Here is a 21,772-nt window from a genome sequence, read left to right on the forward strand (position 1 = left end):
TAGAGCCACAACCACAGCTGAAGCTACAAGTACAGTTGTTCATACCACAGTATCTGAAGTAACTACAACTCAAGGTGTGACCACTGGTGCTGATGTGACTTCGGCTGTGGAAAGCACAACTGGTAGTGCCACAAGCAAAGCTGAAGTTATGAGTACAGTTGTTCAGACCACAGTATCTGAAGTAACTACAACTTCTGGTGTGACCACTGATGCTGAGACCACTGCTGGAGAGCCAACTACTGTTGAAATCACTTCAGCAGCCCAATCAACTACTGCAGAGATAATCACTACTGCAGGAGTGACTTCAAGTTCTGTGGCCACCCCTGCTGCAGACACAACAACTGCTGATGTGACATCAGCTGTGGGAAGCACAACTGGTAGAGCCACAACCACAGCTGAAGCTACAAGTACAGTTGTTCAGACCACAGTATCTGAATTAACTACAACTCAAGGTGTGACCACTGGTGCTGATGTGACTTCGGCTGTTGAAAGCACAACTGGTAGTGCCACAAGCAAAGCTGAAGCTACAAGTACAGTTGTTCAGACCACAGTATCTGACGTAACTACAACTTCTGGTGTTACCACTGATGCTCAGACCACTGCTGCTGAGCCAACTACTGTTGAAATCACTTCAGCAGCCCAAACAACTACTGCTGAGATAATCACTACTTCAGGAGTGACTACAGAGTCTGTGTCCACCCCTGCTGCAGACACAACAACTGCTGATGTGACATCAGCTGTGGAAAGCACAACTGGTAGAGCCACAACCACAGCTGAAGCTACAAGTACAGTTGTTCATACCACAGTATCTGAAGTAACTACAACTCAAGGTGTGACCACTGGTGCTGATGTGACTTCGGCTGTGGAAAGCACAACTGGTAGTGCCACAAGCAAAGCTGAAGTTACAAGTACAGTTGTTCAGATCACAGTATCTGAAGTAACTACAACTTCTGGTGTGACCACTGATGCTGAGACCACTGCTGGAGAGCCAACTACTGTTGAAATCACTTCAGCAGCCCAATCAACTACTGCTGAGATAATCACTACTGCAGGAGTGCCTTCAAGTTCTGTGGCCACCCTTGTTGCAGAGACCACAATTGCTGATGTGACATCAGCTGTGGAAAGCACAACTGGTAGAGCTACAACCACAGCTGAAGCTGCAAGTACGGTTATTCAGACCACAATATCTGACGTAACTACAACTTCTGGTGTGACCACTGATGCTCAGACCACTGCTGCAGAGCCAACTACTGTTGAAATCACTTCAGCAGCCCAAACAACTACTGCTGAGATAATCACTACTGCAGGAGTGACTACAGAGTCCGTGTCCACCCCTGCTGCAGACACAACAACTGCTGATGTGACATCAGCTGTTGAAAGCACAACTGGTAGTGCCACAAGCAAAGCTGAAGCTACAAGTACAGTTGTTCAGACCACAGTATCTGGAGTAACTACAACTCCTGGTGTGACCACTGATGCTGAGACCACTGCTGCAGAGCCAACTACTGTTGAAATCACTTCAGCAGCCCAAACAACTACTGCTGAGATAATCACTACTGCAGGAGTGACTTCAAGTTCTGTGGCCATCCCTGTTGCAGAGACCACAACTGCTGATGTGACGTCAGCTGTGGAAAGCACAACTGGTAGAGCTACAACCACAGCTGAAGCTGCAAGTACGGTTATTCAGACCACAATATCTGACGTAACTACAACTTCTGGTGTGACCACTGATGCTCAGACCACTGCTGCCGAGCCAACTACTGTTGAAATCACTTCAGCAGCCCAAACAACTACTGCTGAGATAATCACTACTTCAGGAGTGACTACAGAGTCTGTGTCCACCCCTGCTGCAGACACAACAACTGCTGATGTGACATCAGCTGTGGAAAGCACAACTGGTAGAGCCACAACCACAGCTGAAGCTACAAGTACAGTTGTTCATACCACAGTATCTGAAGTAACTACAACTCAAGGTGTGACCACTGGTGCTGATGTGACTTCGGCTGTGGAAAGCACAACTGGTAGTGCCACAAGCAAAGCTGCAGTTACAAGTACAGTTGTTCAGACCACAGTATCTGAAGTAACTACAACTTCTGGTGTGACCACTGATGCTAAGACCACTGTTGCAGAGCCAACTACTTTTGAAATCACTTCAGCAGCCCAAACAACTACTGCTGAGATAATCACTACTGCAGGAGTGACTTCAAGTTCTGTGGCCACCCCTGCTGCAGACACAACAACTGCTAATGTGACATCAGCTGTGGAAAGCACAACTGGTAGAGCCACAACCACAGCTGAAGCTACAAGTACAGTTGTTCAGACCACAGTATCTGAATTAACTACAACTCAAGGTGTGACCACTGGTGCTGATGTGACTTCGGCTGTTGAAAGCACAACTGGTAGTGCCACAAGCAAAGCTGAAGCTACAAGTACAGTTGTTCAGACCACAGTATCTGAAATAACTACAACTTCTGGTGTGACCACTGATGCTCAGACCACTGCTGCAGAGCCAACTACTGTTGAAATCACTTCAGCAGCCCAAACAACTACTGCTGAGATAATCACTACTGCAGGAGTGACTACAGAGTCCGTGTCCACCCCTGCTGCAGACACAACAACTGCTGATGTGACATCAGCTGTTGAAAGCACAACTGGTAGTGCCACAAGCAAAGCTGAAGCTACAAGTACAGTTGTTCAGACCACAGTATCTGGAGTAACTACAACTCCTGGTGTGACCACTGATGCTGAGACCACTGCTGCAGAGCCAACTACTGTTGAAATCACTTCAGCAGCCCAAACAACTACTGCTGAGATAATCACTACTGCAGGAGTGACTTCAAGTTCTGTGGCCATCCCTGTTGCAGAGACCACAACTGCTGATGTGACGTCAGCTGTGGAAAGCACAACTGGTAGAGCTACAACCACAGCTGAAGCTGCAAGTACGGTTATTCAGACCACAATATCTGACGTAACTACAACTTCTGGTGTGACCACTGATGCTCAGACCACTGCTGCCGAGCCAACTACTGTTGAAATCACTTCAGCAGCCCAAACAACTACTGCTGAGATAATCACTACTTCAGGAGTGACTACAGAGTCTGTGTCCACCCCTGCTGCAGACACAACAACTGCTGATGTGACATCAGCTGTGGAAAGCACAACTGGTAGAGCCACAACCACAGCTGAAGCTACAAGTACAGTTGTTCATACCACAGTATCTGAAGTAACTACAACTCAAGGTGTGACCACTGGTGCTGATGTGACTTCGGCTGTGGAAAGCACAACTGGTAGTGCCACAAGCAAAGCTGCAGTTACAAGTACAGTTGTTCAGACCACAGTATCTGAAGTAACTACAACTTCTGGTGTGACCACTGATGCTAAGACCACTGTTGCAGAGCCAACTACTTTTGAAATCACTTCAGCAGCCCAAACAACTACTGCTGAGATAATCACTACTGCAGGAGTGACTTCAAGTTCTGTGGCCACCCCTGCTGCAGACACAACAACTGCTAATGTGACATCAGCTGTGGAAAGCACAACTGGTAGAGCCACAACCACAGCTGAAGCTACAAGTACAGTTGTTCAGACCACAGTATCTGAATTAACTACAACTCAAGGTGTGACCACTGGTGCTGATGTGACTTCGGCTGTTGAAAGCACAACTGGTAGTGCCACAAGCAAAGCTGAAGCTACAAGTACAGTTGTTCAGACCACAGTATCTGAAATAACTACAACTTCTGGTGTGACCACTGATGCTAAGACCACTGTTGCAGAGCCAACTACTTTTGAAATCACTTCAGCAGCCCAAACAACCACTGCTGGGATAATCACTACTGCAGGAGTGACTTCAAGTTCTGTGGCCACCGATGTTGCAGAGACCACAACTGCTGATGTGACGTCAGCTGTGGAAAGCACAACTGGTAGAGCTACAACCACAGCTGAAGCTGCAAGTAAGGTTATTCAGACCACAATATCTGACGTAACTACAACTTCTGGTGTTACCACTGATGCTCAGACCACTGCTGCCGAGCCAACTACTGTTGAAATCACTTCAGCAGCCCAAACAACTACTGCTGAGATAATCACTACTTCAGGAGTAACTACAGAGTCGGTGTCCACCCCTGCTGCAGACACAACAACTGCTGATGTGACATCAGATGTGGAAAGCACAACTGGTAGAGCCACAACCACAGCTGAAGCTACAAGTACAGTTGTTCATACCACAGTATCTGAAGTAACTACAACTCAAGGTGTGACCACTGGTGCTGATGTGACTTCGGCTGTGGAAAGCACAACTGGTAGTGCCACAAGCAAAGCTGAAGCTACCAGTACAGTTGTTCAGACCACAATATCTGAAGTAACTACAACTTCTGGTGTGACCACTGATGCTGAGACCACTGCTGCAGAGCCAACTACTGTTGAAATCACTTCAGCAGTCCAAACAACTACTGCTGAGATATTCACTACTGCAGGAGTGACTACAGAGTCTGTGTCCACCCCTGCTGCAGACACAACAACTGCTGATGTGACATCAGCTGTGGAAAGCACAACTGGTAGAGCCACAACCACAGCTGAAGCTACAAGTACAGTTGTTCATACCACAGTATCTGAAGTAACTACAACTCAAGGTGTGACCACTGGTGCTGATGTGACCTCGGCTGTGGAAAGCACAACTGGTAGTGCCACAAGCAAAGCTGAAGCTACCAGTACAGTTGTTCAGACCACAATATCTGAAGTAACTACAACTTCTGGTGTGACCACTGATGCTGAGACCACTGCTGCAGAGCCAACTACTGTTGAAATCACTTCAGCAGCCCAAACAACTACTGCTGAGATATTCACTACTGCAGGAGTGACTACAGAGTCTGTGTCCACCCCTGCTGCAGACACAACAACTGCTGATGTGACATCAGCTGTGGAAAGCACAACTGGTAGAGCCACAACCACAGCTGAAGCTACAAGTACAGTTGTTCAGACCACAGTATTTGAATTAACTACAACTCAAGGTGTGACCACTGGTGCTGATGTGACTTCGGCTGTGGAAAGGACAACTGGTAGTGCCACAAGCAAAGCTGAAGTTACAAGTACAGTTGTTCAGACCACAGTATCTGAAGTAACTACAACTTCTGGTGTGACCACTGATGCTGAGACAACTGCTGGAGAGCCAACTACTGTTGAGATCACTTCAGCAGCCCAATCAACTACTGCTGAGATAATCACTACTGCAGGAGTGACTTCAAGTTCTGTGGCCACCCCTGCTGCAGACACAACAACTGCTGATGTGACTTCATCTGTGGAAAGCACAACTGGTAGAGCCACAACCACAGCTGAAGCTACAAGTACAGTTGTTCAGACCACAGTATCTGAATTAACTACAACTCAAGGTGTGACCACTGGTGCTGATGTGACTTCGGCTGTTGAAAGCACAACTGGTAGTGCCACAAGCAAAGCTGAAGCTACAAGTACAGTTGTTCAGACCACAGTATCTTCAGTAACTACAACTTCTGGTGTGACCACTGATGCTAAGACCACTGTTGCAGAGCCAACTACTTTTGAAATCACTTCAGCAGCCCAAACAACCACTGCTGGGATAATCACTACTGCAGGAGTGACTTCAAGTTCTGTGGCCACCGATGTTGCAGAGACCACAACTGCTGATGTGACGTCAGCTGTGGAAAGCACAACTGGTAGAGCTACAACCACAGCTGAAGCTGCAAGTAAGGTTATTCAGACCACAATATCTGACGTAACTACAACTTCTGGTGTTACCACTGATGCTCAGACCACTGCTGCCGAGCCAACTACTGTTGAAATCACTTCAGCAGCCCAAACAACTACTGCTGAGATAATCACTACTTTTGGAGTGACTACAGAGTCGGTGTCCACCCCTGCTGCAGACACAACAACTGCTGATGTGACATCAGATGTGGAAAGCACAACTGGTAGAGCCACAACCACAGCTGAAGCTACAAGTACAGTTGTTCATACCACAGTATCTGAAGTAACTACAACTCAAGGTGTGACCACTGGTGCTGATGTGACTTCGGCTGTGGAAAGCACAACTGGTAGTGCCACAAGCAAAGCTGAAGCTACCAGTACAGTTGTTCAGACCACAATATCTGAAGTAACTACAACTTCTGGTGTGACCACTGATGCTGAGACCACTGCTGCAGAGCCAACTACTGTTGAAATCACTTCAGCAGTCCAAACAACTACTGCTGAGATATTCACTACTGCAGGAGTGACTACAGAGTCTGTGTCCACCCCTGCTGCAGACACAACAACTGCTGATGTGACATCAGCTGTGGAAAGCACAACTGGTAGAGCCACAACCACAGCTGAAGCTACAAGTACAGTTGTTCATACCACAGTATCTGAAGTAACTACAACTCAAGGTGTGACCACTGGTGCTGATGTGACCTCGGCTGTGGAAAGCACAACTGGTAGTGCCACAAGCAAAGCTGAAGCTACCAGTACAGTTGTTCAGACCACAATATCTGAAGTAACTACAACTTCTGGTGTGACCACTGATGCTGAGACCACTGCTGCAGAGCCAACTACTGTTGAAATCACTTCAGCAGCCCAAACAACTACTGCTGAGATATTCACTACTGCAGGAGTGACTACAGAGTCTGTGTCCACCCCTGCTGCAGACACAACAACTGCTGATGTGACATCAGCTGTGGAAAGCACAACTGGTAGAGCCACAACCACAGCTGAAGCTACAAGTACAGTTGTTCAGACCACAGTATTTGAATTAACTACAACTCAAGGTGTGACCACTGGTGCTGATGTGACTTCGGCTGTGGAAAGGACAACTGGTAGTGCCACAAGCAAAGCTGAAGTTACAAGTACAGTTGTTCAGACCACAGTATCTGAAGTAACTACAACTTCTGGTGTGACCACTGATGCTGAGACAACTGCTGGAGAGCCAACTACTGTTGAGATCACTTCAGCAGCCCAATCAACTACTGCTGAGATAATCACTACTGCAGGAGTGACTTCAAGTTCTGTGGCCACCCCTGCTGCAGACACAACAACTGCTGATGTGACTTCATCTGTGGAAAGCACAACTGGTAGAGCCACAACCACAGCTGAAGCTACAAGTACAGTTGTTCAGACCACAGTATCTGAATTAACTACAACTCAAGGTGTGACCACTGGTGCTGATGTGACTTCGGCTGTTGAAAGCACAACTGGTAGTGCCACAAGCAAAGCTGAAGCTACAAGTACAGTTGTTCAGACCACAGTATCTTCAGTAACTACAACTTCTGGTGTGACCACTGATGCTAAGACCACTGTTGCAGAGCCAACTACTTTTGAAATCACTTCAGCAGCCCAAACAACTACTGCTGGGATAATCACTACTGCAGAAGTGACTTCAAGTTCTGTGGCCACCAATGTTGCAGAGACCACAACTGCTGATGTGACGTCAGCTGTGGAAAGCACAACTGGTAGAGCTACAACCACAGCTGAAGCTGCAAGTACGGTTATTCAGACCACAATATCTGACGTAACTACAACTTCTGGTGTGACCACTGATGCTCAGACCACTGCTGCCGAGCCAACTACTGTTGAAATCACTACAGCAGCCCAAACAACTACTGCTGAGATAATCACTACTGCAGGAGTGACTACAGAGTCTGTGGCCACCCCTACTGCAGACACAACAACTGCTGATGTGACATCAGCTGTGGAAAGCACTACTGGTAGTGCCACAAGCAAAGCTGAAGTTACAAGTACAGTTGTTCAGACCACAGTATCTGAAGTAACTACAACTTCTGGTGTGACCACTGATGCTGAGACCACTTCTGGAGAGCCAACTACTGTTGAAATCACTTCAGCAGCCCAATCAACTACTGTTGAGATAATCACTACTGCAGGAGTGACTTCAAGTTCTGTGGCCACCCTTGTTGCAGAGACCACAACTGCTGATGTGACATCAGCTGTGGAAAGCACAACTGGTAGAGCTACAACCACAGCTGAAGCTGCAAGTACGGTTATTCAGACCACAGTATCTGAAGTAACTACAACTTCTGGTGTGACCACTGGTGCTGAGACCACTTCTGGAGAGCCAACTACTGTTGAAATCACTTCAGCAGCCCAATCAACTACTGTTGAGATAATCACTACTGCAGGAGTGACTTCAAGTTCTGTGGCCACCCTTGTTGCAGAGACCACAACTGCTGATGTGACATCAGCTGTGGAAAGCACAACTGGTAGAGCTACAACCACAGCTGAAGCTGCAAGTACGGTTATTCAGACCACAGTATCTGAAGTAACTACAACTTCTGGTGTGACCACTGGTGCTGAGACCACTGCTGCAGAGCCAACTACTGTTGAAATCACTTCAGCAGCCCAAACAACTACTGCTGGGATAATCACTACTGCAGGAGTGACTTCAAGTTCTGTGGCCACCAATGTTGCAGAGACCACAACTGCTGATGTGACGTCAGCTGTGGAAAGCACAACTGGTAGAGCTACAACCACAGCTGAAGCCGCAAGTACGGTTATTCAGACCACAATATCTGACGTAACTACAACTTCTGGTGTGACCACTGATGCTCAGACCACTGCTGCAGATCCAACTACTGTTGAAATCACTTCAGCAGCCCAAACAACTACTGCTGAGATAATCACTACTGCAGGAGTGACTACAGAGTCTGTGTCCACCCCTGCTGCAGACACAACAACTGCTGATGTGACATCAGCTGTGGAAAGCACAACTGGTAGAGCCACAACCACAGCTGAAGCTACAAGTACAGTTGTTCAGACCACAGTATCTGTAGTAACTACAACTCAAGGTGTGACCACTGGTGCTGATGTGACTTCGGCTGTTGAAAGCACAACTGGTAGTGCCACAAGCAAAGCTGAAGCTACAAGTACAGTTGTTCAGACCACAGTATCTGAAGTAACTACAACTTCTGGTGTGACCACTGATGCTAAGACTACTGTTGCAGAGCCAACTACTGTTGAAATCACTTCAGCAGCCCAAACAACTACTGCTGAGATAATCACTACTGCAGGAGTGACTTCCAGTTCTATTGCCACCCCTGTTGGAGAGACCACAACTGCTGATGTGACGTCAGCTGTGGAAAGCACAACTGGTAGAGTTACAACCACAGCTGAAGCTGCAAGTACGATTATTCAGACCACAATATCTGACGTAACTACAACTTCTGGTGTTACCACTGATGCTCAGACCACTGCTGCCGAGCCAACTACTGTTGAAATCACTTCAGCAGCCCAAACAACTACTGCTGAGATAATCACTACTGCAGGAGTGACTACAGAGTCTGTGTCCACCCCTGCTGCAGACACAACAACTGCTGATGTAACTTCGGCTGTTGAAAGCACAACTGGTAGTGCCACAAGCAAAGCTGAAGCTACCAGTACAGTTGTTCAGACCACAATATCTGAAGTAACTACAACTTCTGGTGTGACCACTGATGCTGAGACCACTGCTGCAGAGCCAACTACTGTTGAAATCACTTCAGCAGCCCAAACAACTACTGCTGAGATATTCACTACTGCAGGAGTGACTACAGAGTCTGTGTCCACCCCTGCTGCAGACACAACAACTGCTGAAGTGACATCAGCTGTAGAAAGCACAACTGGTAGAGCCACAACCACAGCTGAAGCTACAAGTACAGTTGTTCAGACCACAGTATCTGAATTAACTACAACTCAAGGTGTGACCACTGGTGCTGATGTGACTTCGGCTGTTGAAAGCACAACTGGTAGTGCCACAAGCAAAGCTGAAGTTACAAGTACAGTTGTTCAGACCACAGTATCTGAAGTAACTACAACTTCTGGTGTGACCACTGATGCTAAGACCACTGTTGCAGAGCCAACTACTGTTGAAATCACTTCAGCAGCCCAAACAACTACTGCTGGGATAATCACTACTGCAGGAGTGACTTCAAGTTCTGTGGCCACCAATGTTGCAGAGACCACAACTGCTGATGTGACGTCAGCTGTGGAAAGCACAACTGGTAGAGCTACAACCACAGCTGAAGCTGCAAGTACGGTTATTCAGACCACAATATCTGACGTAACTACAACCTCTGGTGTGACCACTGATGCTCAGACCACTGCTGTAGAGCCAACTACTGTTGAAATCACTTCAGCAGCCCAAACAACTACTGCTGAGATAATCACTACTGCAGGAGTGACTTCAAGTTCTGTGGCCACCCCTGTTGCAGAGACCAAAACTGCTGATGTGACGTCAGCTGTGGAAAGCACAACTGGTAGAGCTACAACCACAGCTGAAACTGCAAGTACGGTTATTCAGACCACAATATCTGACGTAACTACAACTTCTGGTGTGACCACTGATGCTCAGAGCACTGCTGCAGAGCCAACTACTGTTGAAATCACTGCAGCAGCCCAAACAACTACTACTGAGATAATCACTACTGCAGGAGTGACTACAGAGTCTGTGTCCACCCCTGCTGCAGACACAACAACTGCTGATGTGACTTCGGCTGTTGAAAGCACAACTGGTAGTGCCACAAGCAAAGCTGAAGCTACAAGTACAGTTGTTCAGACCACAGTATCTGAAGTAACTACAACTCCTGGTGTGACCACTGGTGCTGAGACCACTGCTGCAGAGCCAACTACTGTTGAAATCACTTCAGCAGCCCAAACAACTACTGCAGGGATAATCACTACTGCAGGAGTGACTTCAAGTTCTGTGGCCACCAATGTTGCAGAGACCACAACTGCTGATGGGACGTCAGCTGTGGAAAGCACAACTGGTAGAGCTAGAACCACAGCTGAAGCTGCAAGTACGGTTATTCAGACCACAATATCTGACGTAACTACAACCTCTGGTGTGACCACTGATGCTAAGACTACTGTTGCAGAGCCAACTACTGTTGAAATCACTTCAGCAGCCCAAACAACTACTGCTGAGATAATCACTACTGCAGGAGTGACTTCCAGTTCTATTGCCACCCCTGTTGGAGAGACCACAACTGCTGATGTGACGTCAGCTGTGGAAAGCACAACTGGTAGAGTTACAACCACAGCTGAAGCTGCAAGTACGATTATTCAGACCACAATATCTGACGTAACTACAACTTCTGGTGTTACCACTGATGCTCAGACCACTGCTGCCGAGCCAACTACTGTTGAAATCACTTCAGCAGCCCAAACAACTACTGCTGAGATAATCACTACTGCAGGAGTGACTACAGAGTCTGTGTCCACCCCTGCTGCAGACACAACAACTGCTGATGTGACATCAGCTGTGGAAAGCACAACTGGTAGATCCACAACCACAGCTGAAGCTACAAGTACAGTTGTTCAGACCACAGTATCTGAAGTAACTACAACTTCTGGTGTGACCACTGATGCTCAGACCACTGCTGCAGAGCCAACTACTGTTGAAATCACTTCAGCAGCCCAAACAACTACTGCTGAGATATTCACTACTGCAGGAGTGACTACAGAGTCTGTGTCCACCCCTGCTGCAGACACAACAACTGCTGATGTGACATCAGCTGTTGAAAGCACAACTGGTAGTGCCACAAGCAAAGCTGAAGCTACAAGTACAGTTGTTCAGACCACAGTATCTGAAGTAACTACAGCTCCTGGTGTGACCACTGGTGCTGAGACCACTGCTGCAGAGCCAACTACTGTTGAAATCACTTCAGCAGCCCAAAACAACTACTGCAGGGATAATCACTACTGCAGGAGTGACTTCAAGTTCTGTAGCCACCAATGTTGCAGAGACCACAACTGCTGATGGGACGTCAGCTGTGGAAAGCACAACTGGTAGAGCCACAACCACAGCTGAAGCTACAAGTACAGTTGTTCAGACCACAGTATCTGAAGTAACTACAACTCAAGGTGTGACCACTGGTGCTGATGTGACTTCGGCTGTTGAAATCACAACTGGTAGTGCCACAAGCAAAGTTGAAGCTACAAGTACAGTTGTTCAGACCACAGTATCTGAAGTAACTACAACTTCTTCTGTGGCCACTGATGCTAAGACCACTGTTGCAGAGCCAACTACTGTTGAAATCACTTCAGCAGCCCAAACAACTACTGCTGAGATAATCACTACTGCAGGAGTGACTTCAAGTTCTGTGGCCACCCCTGTTGCAGAGACCACAACTGCTGAATTGACGTCAGCTGTGGAAAGCACAACTGGTAGAGCTACAACTACAGCTGAAGCTGCAAGTACGGTTATTCAGACCACAGTTTCTGAAGTAACTACAACTCCTGGTGTGACCACTGGTGCTGAGACCACTGCTGCAGAGCCAACTACTGTTGAAATCACTTCAGCAGCCCAAACAACTAATGCTGGGATAATCACTACTGCAGGAGTGACTTCAAGTTCTGTGGCCACTAATGTTGCAGAGACCACAACTGCTGATGTGACGTCAGCTGTGGAAAGCACAACTGGTAGAGCTACAACCACAGCTGAAGCTGCAAGTACGGTTATTCAGACCACAATATCTGACGTAACTACAACCTCTGGTGTGACCACTGATGCTCAGACCACTGCTGCCGAGCCAACTACTGTTGAAATCACTTCAGCAGCCCAAACAACTACTGCTGAGATAATCACTACTGTAGGAGTGACTTCAAGTTCTGTGTCCACCCCTGTTGCAGAGACCACAACTGCTGATGTGACGTCAGCTGTGGAAAGCACAACTGGTAGTTCCACAAGCAAAGCTGAAACTACAAGTACTGTTGTTCAGACCACAGTATCTGAAGTAACTACAACTTCTGGTGTGACCACTGATGCTGAGACCACTGCTGCAGAGCCAACTACTGTTGAAATCACTTCAGCAGCCCAAACAACTACTGCTGAGATATTTACTACTGCAGGAGTGACTACAGAGTCTGTGTCCACCCCTGCTTCAGACACAACAACTGCTGATGTGTCATCAGCTGTGGAAAGCACAACTGGTAGAGCCACAACCACAGCTGAAGCTACAAGTACAGTTGTTCAGACCACAGTATCTGAAGTAACTACAACTCAAGGTGTGACCACTGGTGCTGATGTGACTTCGGCTGTTGAAAGCACAACTGGTAGTGCCACAAGCAAAGCTGAAGCTACAAGTACAGTTGTTCAGACCACAGTATCTGAAGTAACTACAACTTCTGGTGTGACCACTGATGCTAAGACTACTGTTGCCGAGCCAACTACTGTTGAAATCACTTCAGCAGCCCAAACAACTACTGCTGAGATAATCACTACTGTAGGAGTGACTTCAAGTTCTGTGTCCACCCCTGTTGCAGAGACCACAACTGCTGATGTGACGTCAGCTGTGGAAAGCACAACTGGTAGAGTTACAACCACAGCTGAAGCTGCAAGTACGATTATTCAGACCACAATATCTGACGTAACTACAACTTCTGGTGTTACCACTGATGCTCAGACCACTGCTGCAGAGCCAACTACTGTTGAAATCACTTCAGCAGCCCAAACAACTACTGCTGAGATTATCACTACTGCAGGAGTGACTACAGAGTCTGTGTCCACCCCTGCTGCAGACACAACAACTGCTGATGTGACATCAGCTGTGGAAAGCACAACTGGTAGAGCCACAACCACAGCTGAAGCTACAAGTACAGTTGTTCAGACCACAGTATCTGAAGTAACTACAACTCAAGGTGTGACCACTGGTGCTGATGTGACTTCGGCTGTTGAAAGCACAACTGGTAGTGCCACAAGGAAAGCTGAAGCTACAAGTACAGTTGTTCAGACCACAGTATCTGAAGTAACTACAATTTCTGGTGTGACCACTGTTGCAGAGCCAACTACTGTTGAAATCACTTCAGCAGCCCAAACAACTACTGCTGAGATAATCACTACTGCAGGAGTGACTTCAAGTTCTGTGGCCACCCCTGTTGCAGAGACCACAACTGCTGATGTGACGTCAGCTGTGGAAAGCACAACTGGTAGAGCTACAACCACAGCTGAAGCTGCAAGTACGGTTATTCAGACCACAATATCTGACGTAACTACAACTTCTGGTGTTACCACTGATGCTCAGACCACTGCTGCAGAGCCAACTACTGTTGAAATCACTTCAGCAGCCCAAACAACTACTGCTGAGATTATCACTACTGCAGGAGTGACTACAGAGTCTGTGTCCACCCCTGCTGCAGACACAACAACTGCTGATGTGACATCAGCTGTGGAAAGCACAACTGGTAGAGCCACAACCACAGCTGAAGCTACAAGTACAGTTGTTCAGACCACAGTATCTGAAGTAACTACAACTCAAGGTGTGACCACTGGTGCTGATGTGACTTCGGCTGTTGAAAGCACAACTGGTAGTGCCACAAGCAAAGCTGAAGCTACAAGTACAGTTGTTCAGACCACAGTATCTGAAGTAACTACAATTTCTGGTGTGACCACTGTTGCAGAGCCAACTACTGTTGAAATCACTTCAGCAGCCCAAACAACTACTGCTGAGATAATCACTACTGCAGGAGTGACTTCAAGTTCTGTGGCCACCCCTGTTGCAGAGACCACAACTGCTGATGTGACGTCAGCTGTGGAAAGCACAACTGGTAGAGCTACAACCACAGCTGAAGCTGCAAGTACGGTTATTCAGACCACAATATCTGACGTAACTACAACTTCTGGTGTGACCACTGATGCTCAGACCACTGCTGCAGAGCCAACTACTGTTGAAATCACTTCAGCAGCCCAAACAACTACTGCTGAGATAATCACTACTGCAGGAGTGACTTCAAGTTCTGTGTCCACCCCTGTTGCAGAGACCACAACTGCTGATGTGACATCAGCTGTTGAAAGCACAACTGGTAGTGCCACAAGCAAAGCTGAAGCTACAAGTACAGTTGTTCAGACCACAGTATCTGAAGTAACTACAACTTCTGGTGTGACCACTGATGCTCAGACCACTGCTGCAGAGCCAACTACTGTTGAAATCACTTCAGCAGTCTACACAACTACTGCTGAGACAATCATTAATGCAGGAGTGACTACAAGTTCTGTGGCCACCCCTGCTGCAGACACAACTGCTGATGTGACTTTGGCTGTTGAGAGCACATCTGGTAGAGCCACAAGCACAGTTGAAGCTACAACGTTACCTGGTGAGACAACTGCAGCTGAGATAGCAACAACCTCTAGTCTCACCACTGATGTTGATATAACATCTTCTGTGGAAGCAAGTACAGTTGGAGTTTCTTTAGCATCGGAGACAGCCACTGCAGAGATTCTCACAACAGGTGGTGTAAGTACAAATGCTGTGACCATATCTCTTCCTGAAACGACTGTTGCTGATATCACTACAGCTGTAAAGAGTACAACTGCAGCTGAACCTTTTTCCTTGGCTACCCAAACCACTCAAGCTGAGGTTTCTACAACTTCTGGTATCACCACTGGTGGTCAAACAACTGCCGAGATGACTATTTCCGATGACACGACAGCTGTGGAAAGCACAACTAGTAGTGCCACAAGCAAAGCTGAAGCTACAAGTACAGTTGTTCAGACCACAGTATCTGAAGTAACTACCACTCCTGGTGTTACCACTGGTGCTATCAGCACATCTACCGAGACACGTACTGTAGATTCAGAGACAGCTACATCAGCTGGTACATCAACAGTAGCCGAGACAAGTTCTGAGGATAAAGTTACTACAGTTGGTGCCTCAACTGTGATTGGGAGTACCATAACAGTACAGTCTACTGTTGAGGAAAGTACCATCACACCTCCTATAACAACTTCAGCAGGTGTAACTACTATTTCATCTTCGACAACAACTCCAGAAGTAGCAGTAACAGTAACAGCAGCAACTGGTTCTGAGACAACTGCTTCAAATGAAACTACATCTGCCGTAACCACCGTTGCAGCCCAAAACATAACTACAGTAGAAACAACAACTATTGTGCCTGAAATAATCACTGAAGCTGCTATCACAACAGTTGACTTTAGTTCACCTTTGCAAAAAACTAGTAAGGCCACTACTGGAACGCAGGTTTCAAGAACAAATGCACCTGAAATTACCACTGGTATAGAGGCAACTACTTCAGGTTACACCATCTCTGGTACTCAGATTTCAACCATTGAAGTAGCCACAAAAGGATTGACTGAGACCACAGCTGCTTCTTTATTAACAACGACAGGTACAGATTTTTTGCTAATATTAATATTTATTGAAGCAAGTGCAGTTGAATATGCCATAGTTACATAGGTGTGTTGTGTTTTTTATATACATCCTTACTTTTTGTTTAACTTGTTGATTGTTTTAAGAACACTGTTTAGTTTTTCAGAAACAACAAGACCAGCATTTCTTAGGTCACAAAACGTTTGTTTTATACCATTCATAAAATCCAAATCTTAACGCTACAAATGAGGCAAAACTCCATTTGTGCTCCTTATCCTGACACCATTAATGAAGCACAAGAAAAATAACAGGTGTAACAGTGACACACACACACTGTGGCTTTTTAATTTGTACTTGCTCATTTGTATGTAAAGATTTTACACAATCTATTCATTTATTCATCTTGAATCATTTCATCATATGCATGCTCTGTGTTTCTGTGTTATATTTGTTTATGTTTGTGTTTTTCATTTATATTCATTTTCAAATTCATGTACTGATTGATGCTTTGCATGTCTTTTAGAAGTTGATTTTTTTCTACTTTCGTGGGTATCTGCAGAAATAAACATTTGAACTTGTATATATACTTTCTTCATTTTACCCAGGTTACTTTAGCATAGTAAGGATTAGTTTACAGGATTACTTTACAGAATTGTTTAATTCTGCAGATACAATGAAGCAAATCAGGTATCAAGTATACTTAAAACCAAAACCTATATACAGTGGGTGAATTTGAAAATGAAACATTAGAATTTTCATTATTGTCTATACTGCTCATTTCCATGAACTTACATGTTGACATTCACTTCCTTTGTATTGTGCACCTAACTGAACCCATTATTTGTACCTTTACTGCCCAAACCAACTTGCCTATTACTCCATATTCCATCAAAAACCACTTCCTCATGGTTTATCAATTCGTCCGGGAATTAATATTATGTAATAAAATGTATTACTAAGGATATAAATATGTGCTTGGCCGATTTTAAACGAATACATTTAAAACAGGCTTGGGGCCTGGACAAAGAAGGCGAGGGACATTATCATTGACCAGGCCCCAAGCCGGTTTTAAATGTACTCGTTTACTGACCAAGCACATAGTTATTCCCATTCGTAAATACCTTCCGGTCAAAAAGTAAATACAGGTCAAAAATTATAAATTTCCAACGAATTTGTTCAACAAGTTTACTTCATACTTTTTAAACACCCTTCTAGCTACATTTATACGAAGATTGGCGTGTGCATGGCACATTAATGCGCGATGTGGCGCAGAATGTGGCGGTGCTCAAGTAGTGTGAGTTTAGGACTGAAATATGGACTCTTCGGGAGTATTGCACATGCCTAAGTGAGAACTGTGAACATTCAACCAATAGGACCATCCAACCATAGGAGTCCAAAAAGTTAAAAGGTACTAGATTTCATAGGAGTCATATTTCATGTGACACCGGAACATTGTTTAAAACCAGCCAGTCTGTGTTTTATCAACTGTTTAAATCCACCCATGTGATGGGCTTTTGACCAGTGGGAATGGGTTACCTGTCTCAGGTATTTATGAATAATTAACACTGTTGTAGATGCTTGTGGATTAATATCTTTTCATCTGTTTGGTTGCATTTTTTCAACTGTGAGGTTTAATATTTAGTTATTTTCCTCTCATCAAACGATATGACTATTAAAGAACTGCTTTATAATCAAATGCTATGTGAATGTGTTCAATTAAGCTTAATATCAGCATCTGGCTTAATATTGCCATCATGATGGTTGAAGCTGTTGAAACACCCATTTCAAGTTGTTGATATTTCTGACTGCTTGGGACATGATAGTCTAATTGTGAGGCCTTTTTCATTTTCTAACATTTATAATTGTGTGTATCTGCGTTTCTTTCATCTTTGGTTGGGAATGTGTTTTAATCAAGTTGTTGGCTGATTAATCTGTAACATTCTATTCTGAACCCCTTGTGTGATACAGACCCACTTCACTAACTCATACATCCAAGATGTTACATTACTCCCTGATTTCCAGTTTGCCTTGGTCATATCCATGGTGACTCACATCCGTGTTGTACTTAAGGGGGCAAAAGGCCTTCACTGTGTCAGAGTTGACCTATATTGGTAGAATCATGTCAACGCTGCTTGTGAAATATTGTCCAATTTCATGATATACGAATGGACGCGGAACACACAAAATCTTAGACAAACAAAACTTAGTGTACAAAAACTCCATAAGGTTGTCTAAGGGGGCATGGCTAACTCGCAAACGGCTATAGGTCAATTACACAGAGAAATTCAAATGTGTTTGCTTCATATTATGTCTTCATCTCAAAAACAGAAAAAAAATAGAAGGAACCCCTCTTGTTTTTGCTGGTCACAGGGGGCCAGTCAATATATGTAGGCTTTGTACCTGACTGACTCACTGACTCATGGAATGTCTAATTGAATGTCTCACTGACTGACTCATACTTAATAATTGCACTTGTTCAAGTCTCCAACTGACTTACTCCCCTTGTGAATGCGACTGTTCACCTATCTCACTGACTGACTCTCACTTGTGAATTAGACTGTTTACCTATTTCACTAACTGACGTGTGTTACTTGATAGTTAGACTTGTTACCTATCTCACTGACTGACTGACTGTCAGTTCTGAATTAGACTGGTTACCTCTTTCCAACACGTAGACCTCTACTGTTTATTGTACGAACATTTTAGCAATTCTATATCAGTTGAATAGGGTTTTGTGCCCTCTGTGACCAGCTTTACAAGGCCTGTCTTGTCTAGTTTGAATCATATTCAAACAAGCTATTGAAACTAAAAAAACAGACATGGCGAAGTATACCATGGTTAGAAAGCAAATCACATTTTGATATTTGTGTATTTCCCTTCCTAACTAAACTCTGCTTTTGTGTGTTCTTGCTGTTCCACATGATTTTCTTTTGTTTGACGTTAAGTCAAATATGGCATATGTTTACAAGAGCAGAAAGTTCTTTCACTAAACGTCTTCTAAATACTAGTTTTGCAATTACTGAGTTGAATTTACTTGCAACTGAAGCTACATATACTTCATACCCAATGTGCAATGCTTCCCAGTTTGAGAGATGCATTGTACAATGCTTAGTGATCGAAGTACATTGCAACTGAATTTGATGCAGCAAATTTTTGTGGTTTTATTGAATATTTATTCTAGAGATTAAAATTTCTGTAGCCATTAATACTTTGAATCACAATCAACTCTGAGTATGCATTGTTGGCTGCTGTCCTGAAGACAGAGAAAGTCATTCTTCCTGCAGCGAACATTTCAAATATCACTTTTATTTTTGTGCCATTTAAATATTTATATAGTAATGGATGGCTTTGAGGGGGATTCAAGAATATATTGCACCAGCTGTAACAATATTGCCTGAGTGGAAGACAAGTACAATATTGTCATAGCAAGTGCAATATATTCTTGTGTCCTCCGAAAATATAAAGCCATGCAATATTATTATTATTTATATCGGGCTGACCTGTTTTCGCAAAAAATACATTTCAGTATACTGTCTTCATTTCCCCTGTTTCGTCGAATTGTTTTTCACTTACCGAAACAACTTTCATGCCGCTTGAAGCTGCCATTGCGGATGTTGACAACAGTGTGCGTGTAACCTGGTGCTTGCTGCGGGCGCATCCATGTGCGATGGTACTGCGCGACGCTCGGTTGACTGGTTGTCAACTGAGCTTCTCTGCTCTTGATCTTTCAGGAACCAGCGAAAATGCCCGGATTAGGGCAATATCAAAAGTAACATTGTCTTCATACGGGTGATTTTACTGACATAATATTGCTATCATCCAGGTCCTTTTTTTCTGATAGCAAACAATGCGCTGATTTATTTTTACCGCTGGAAAGCCTGATATAAATAGTAATGTTTAATATTCATTCTCCATGCTCTTGTTTATTTTCTTCCAAGAATGTTACAATAACTTTAATTTGTTACGTACCATGCATTTATCTTGTTTCATTTCTTGTTTTTTTTTAATATTCATGCGTAAAATAGCTATTTTTGACAGTTATTGATGTCTTTTCATATTCTCCATTAATCAATATGTAGTTTGAGTGAATTTGAGATGCTATCCATTTGTTTTATTTGTCCTGTACATAATTATGTTTGCCTCTTTAATTACTCAAAATACAGGATGAGTAAAACAAAAGGGGAACCCAAACCTTAAGAAATCTATTTCATATTTTACAAAAAATTTGTAGCACCAAAAATAAATACGAATGGTAAGTCAATTAAATAATCTTGTTTTAGATGAAAAACTCACTCTAATTGCTCAATTCGTTCAAATTATATCACCATTTAAATGAAATGACCCTAAAATCTGTTTTTGTCCAAAAATTCAATTTCAAGAATTGTCGTTACAATTGTCGGCAAGCATCAGGAGCGATAAAATCCTTAGTTTAAAAGTTTAAAATATTCTACGAAGTCCTTTTGAAGGCCTGTGGATTTTACAAATCACGTTGTTAGCCAAAGCAGGGCTGTTAATAAAGATATAATGTAATACAGTTATAACTATTTTTGAAACAAGTATTCTGTGACATTTTCATTGTTGTTCCAAACAGTTAGAACACACAATAAATTGCTGTTTTTGGACAAACTGATTTTAGGGGCATTTCATTTAAATGGTGATATAATTTGAACAGCTTGAAGTTGAAGTATTTTTTTCATCTTAAAGTAGTTTATTAAATTGACTTACCATTCATAATTATTTTTGATGCTACATATTTTTTAAAATATGAAATATACATCTTTGGGTTTGGGTTAAATTTTTTGACTTGCCCTGTAAGATCACGCCTCATATTAATAATAATATGTGTATATAATATCATATATAAGAAAAACATGTTAAATTACTATAATATGTATGCATTTTGCCATCTCATTTTTCTTTCTTTGGCCATATTTATATTTTCATTTTCATTCCAGATTTACATTTTGTATTTAAACATAAATATTCAGAAATTCTTGCCTTGAATTTTGTCATTTATTAAGGCAACATTTCTTTAATTTTCATATGTCTTTAGCAAAATCATTTCCCATTATTGTCATTTAATAATTCATGCTTGATTTCACATTTCATTTGAATATCTCCCATAAACCCCTAGATACATACATTTTAATTGACTCAAATCAGCCAAATTGAAAGATTGTGCATTCCGACATAAAATGTGACATATAATGCATCTATTCTGAATCTACATTCACATGTGCATCACTATTAAGCACAATTAGGTGTCTGAATTTGGCTGATTTGTGACGGTTACCATATTGTCTTTCTCATTCATATTTTTTTTTTATATCGGTCTACTTAATAGTGGGTCCACATAATTATTTCTTGTAATTGTCCTCCACACTTTTCTATAATATGAAGGACTTGGTGAGCTGAGTAACAAAATTAAAACTTAAAAAAATCTATGGCCCGTTGCCATAGTAATTTTAGCAAGTTTTTGGGACTCAAAATCTATTTTTAGCTTATTTTAAAAATCGGCCAGCCAAAATGCAAAGTTATATCACAAAATCAACCATATCGTTACAAAGTATAATCCTTGCCCTTATTTGAAAAAAATATAATGTTTAAATGTCACCCTTATGCTTTTTTTGCACATTCGTTACAGCAGGTTTTTAGAACTTGCAAAATTGTTATTT

The 21,772-nt window shown here is 43.6% G+C and overlaps 1 protein-coding gene across 1 annotated transcript in view; it reads left to right on the forward strand.

Moving 5' to 3' along the window:
• Window positions 1–20,305, forward strand: part of LOC119720871 (mucin-22-like) — a 105,395-nt gene extending 85,090 nt beyond the window's left edge. Inside the window, exons 5-7 of the mRNA XM_038190737.1 lie at window positions 10,403–10,480; window positions 12,744–12,812; window positions 15,006–20,305. Coding sequence (XP_038046665.1) covers window positions 10,403–10,480; window positions 12,744–12,812; window positions 15,006–16,184 — 1,326 coding nt within the window. The 3' untranslated portion in view covers window positions 16,185–20,305. The remainder of the gene's footprint in view (window positions 1–10,402; window positions 10,481–12,743; window positions 12,813–15,005) is intronic.
• The last annotated feature ends 1,467 nt before the right edge of the window (window positions 20,306–21,772 follow it).

This window comes from Patiria miniata, unplaced genomic scaffold (genome assembly GCF_015706575.1).
Source record: "Patiria miniata isolate m_02_andy unplaced genomic scaffold, ASM1570657v1 HiC_scaffold_9, whole genome shotgun sequence".
NCBI lineage: Eukaryota > Metazoa > Echinodermata > Asteroidea > Valvatida > Asterinidae > Patiria > Patiria miniata.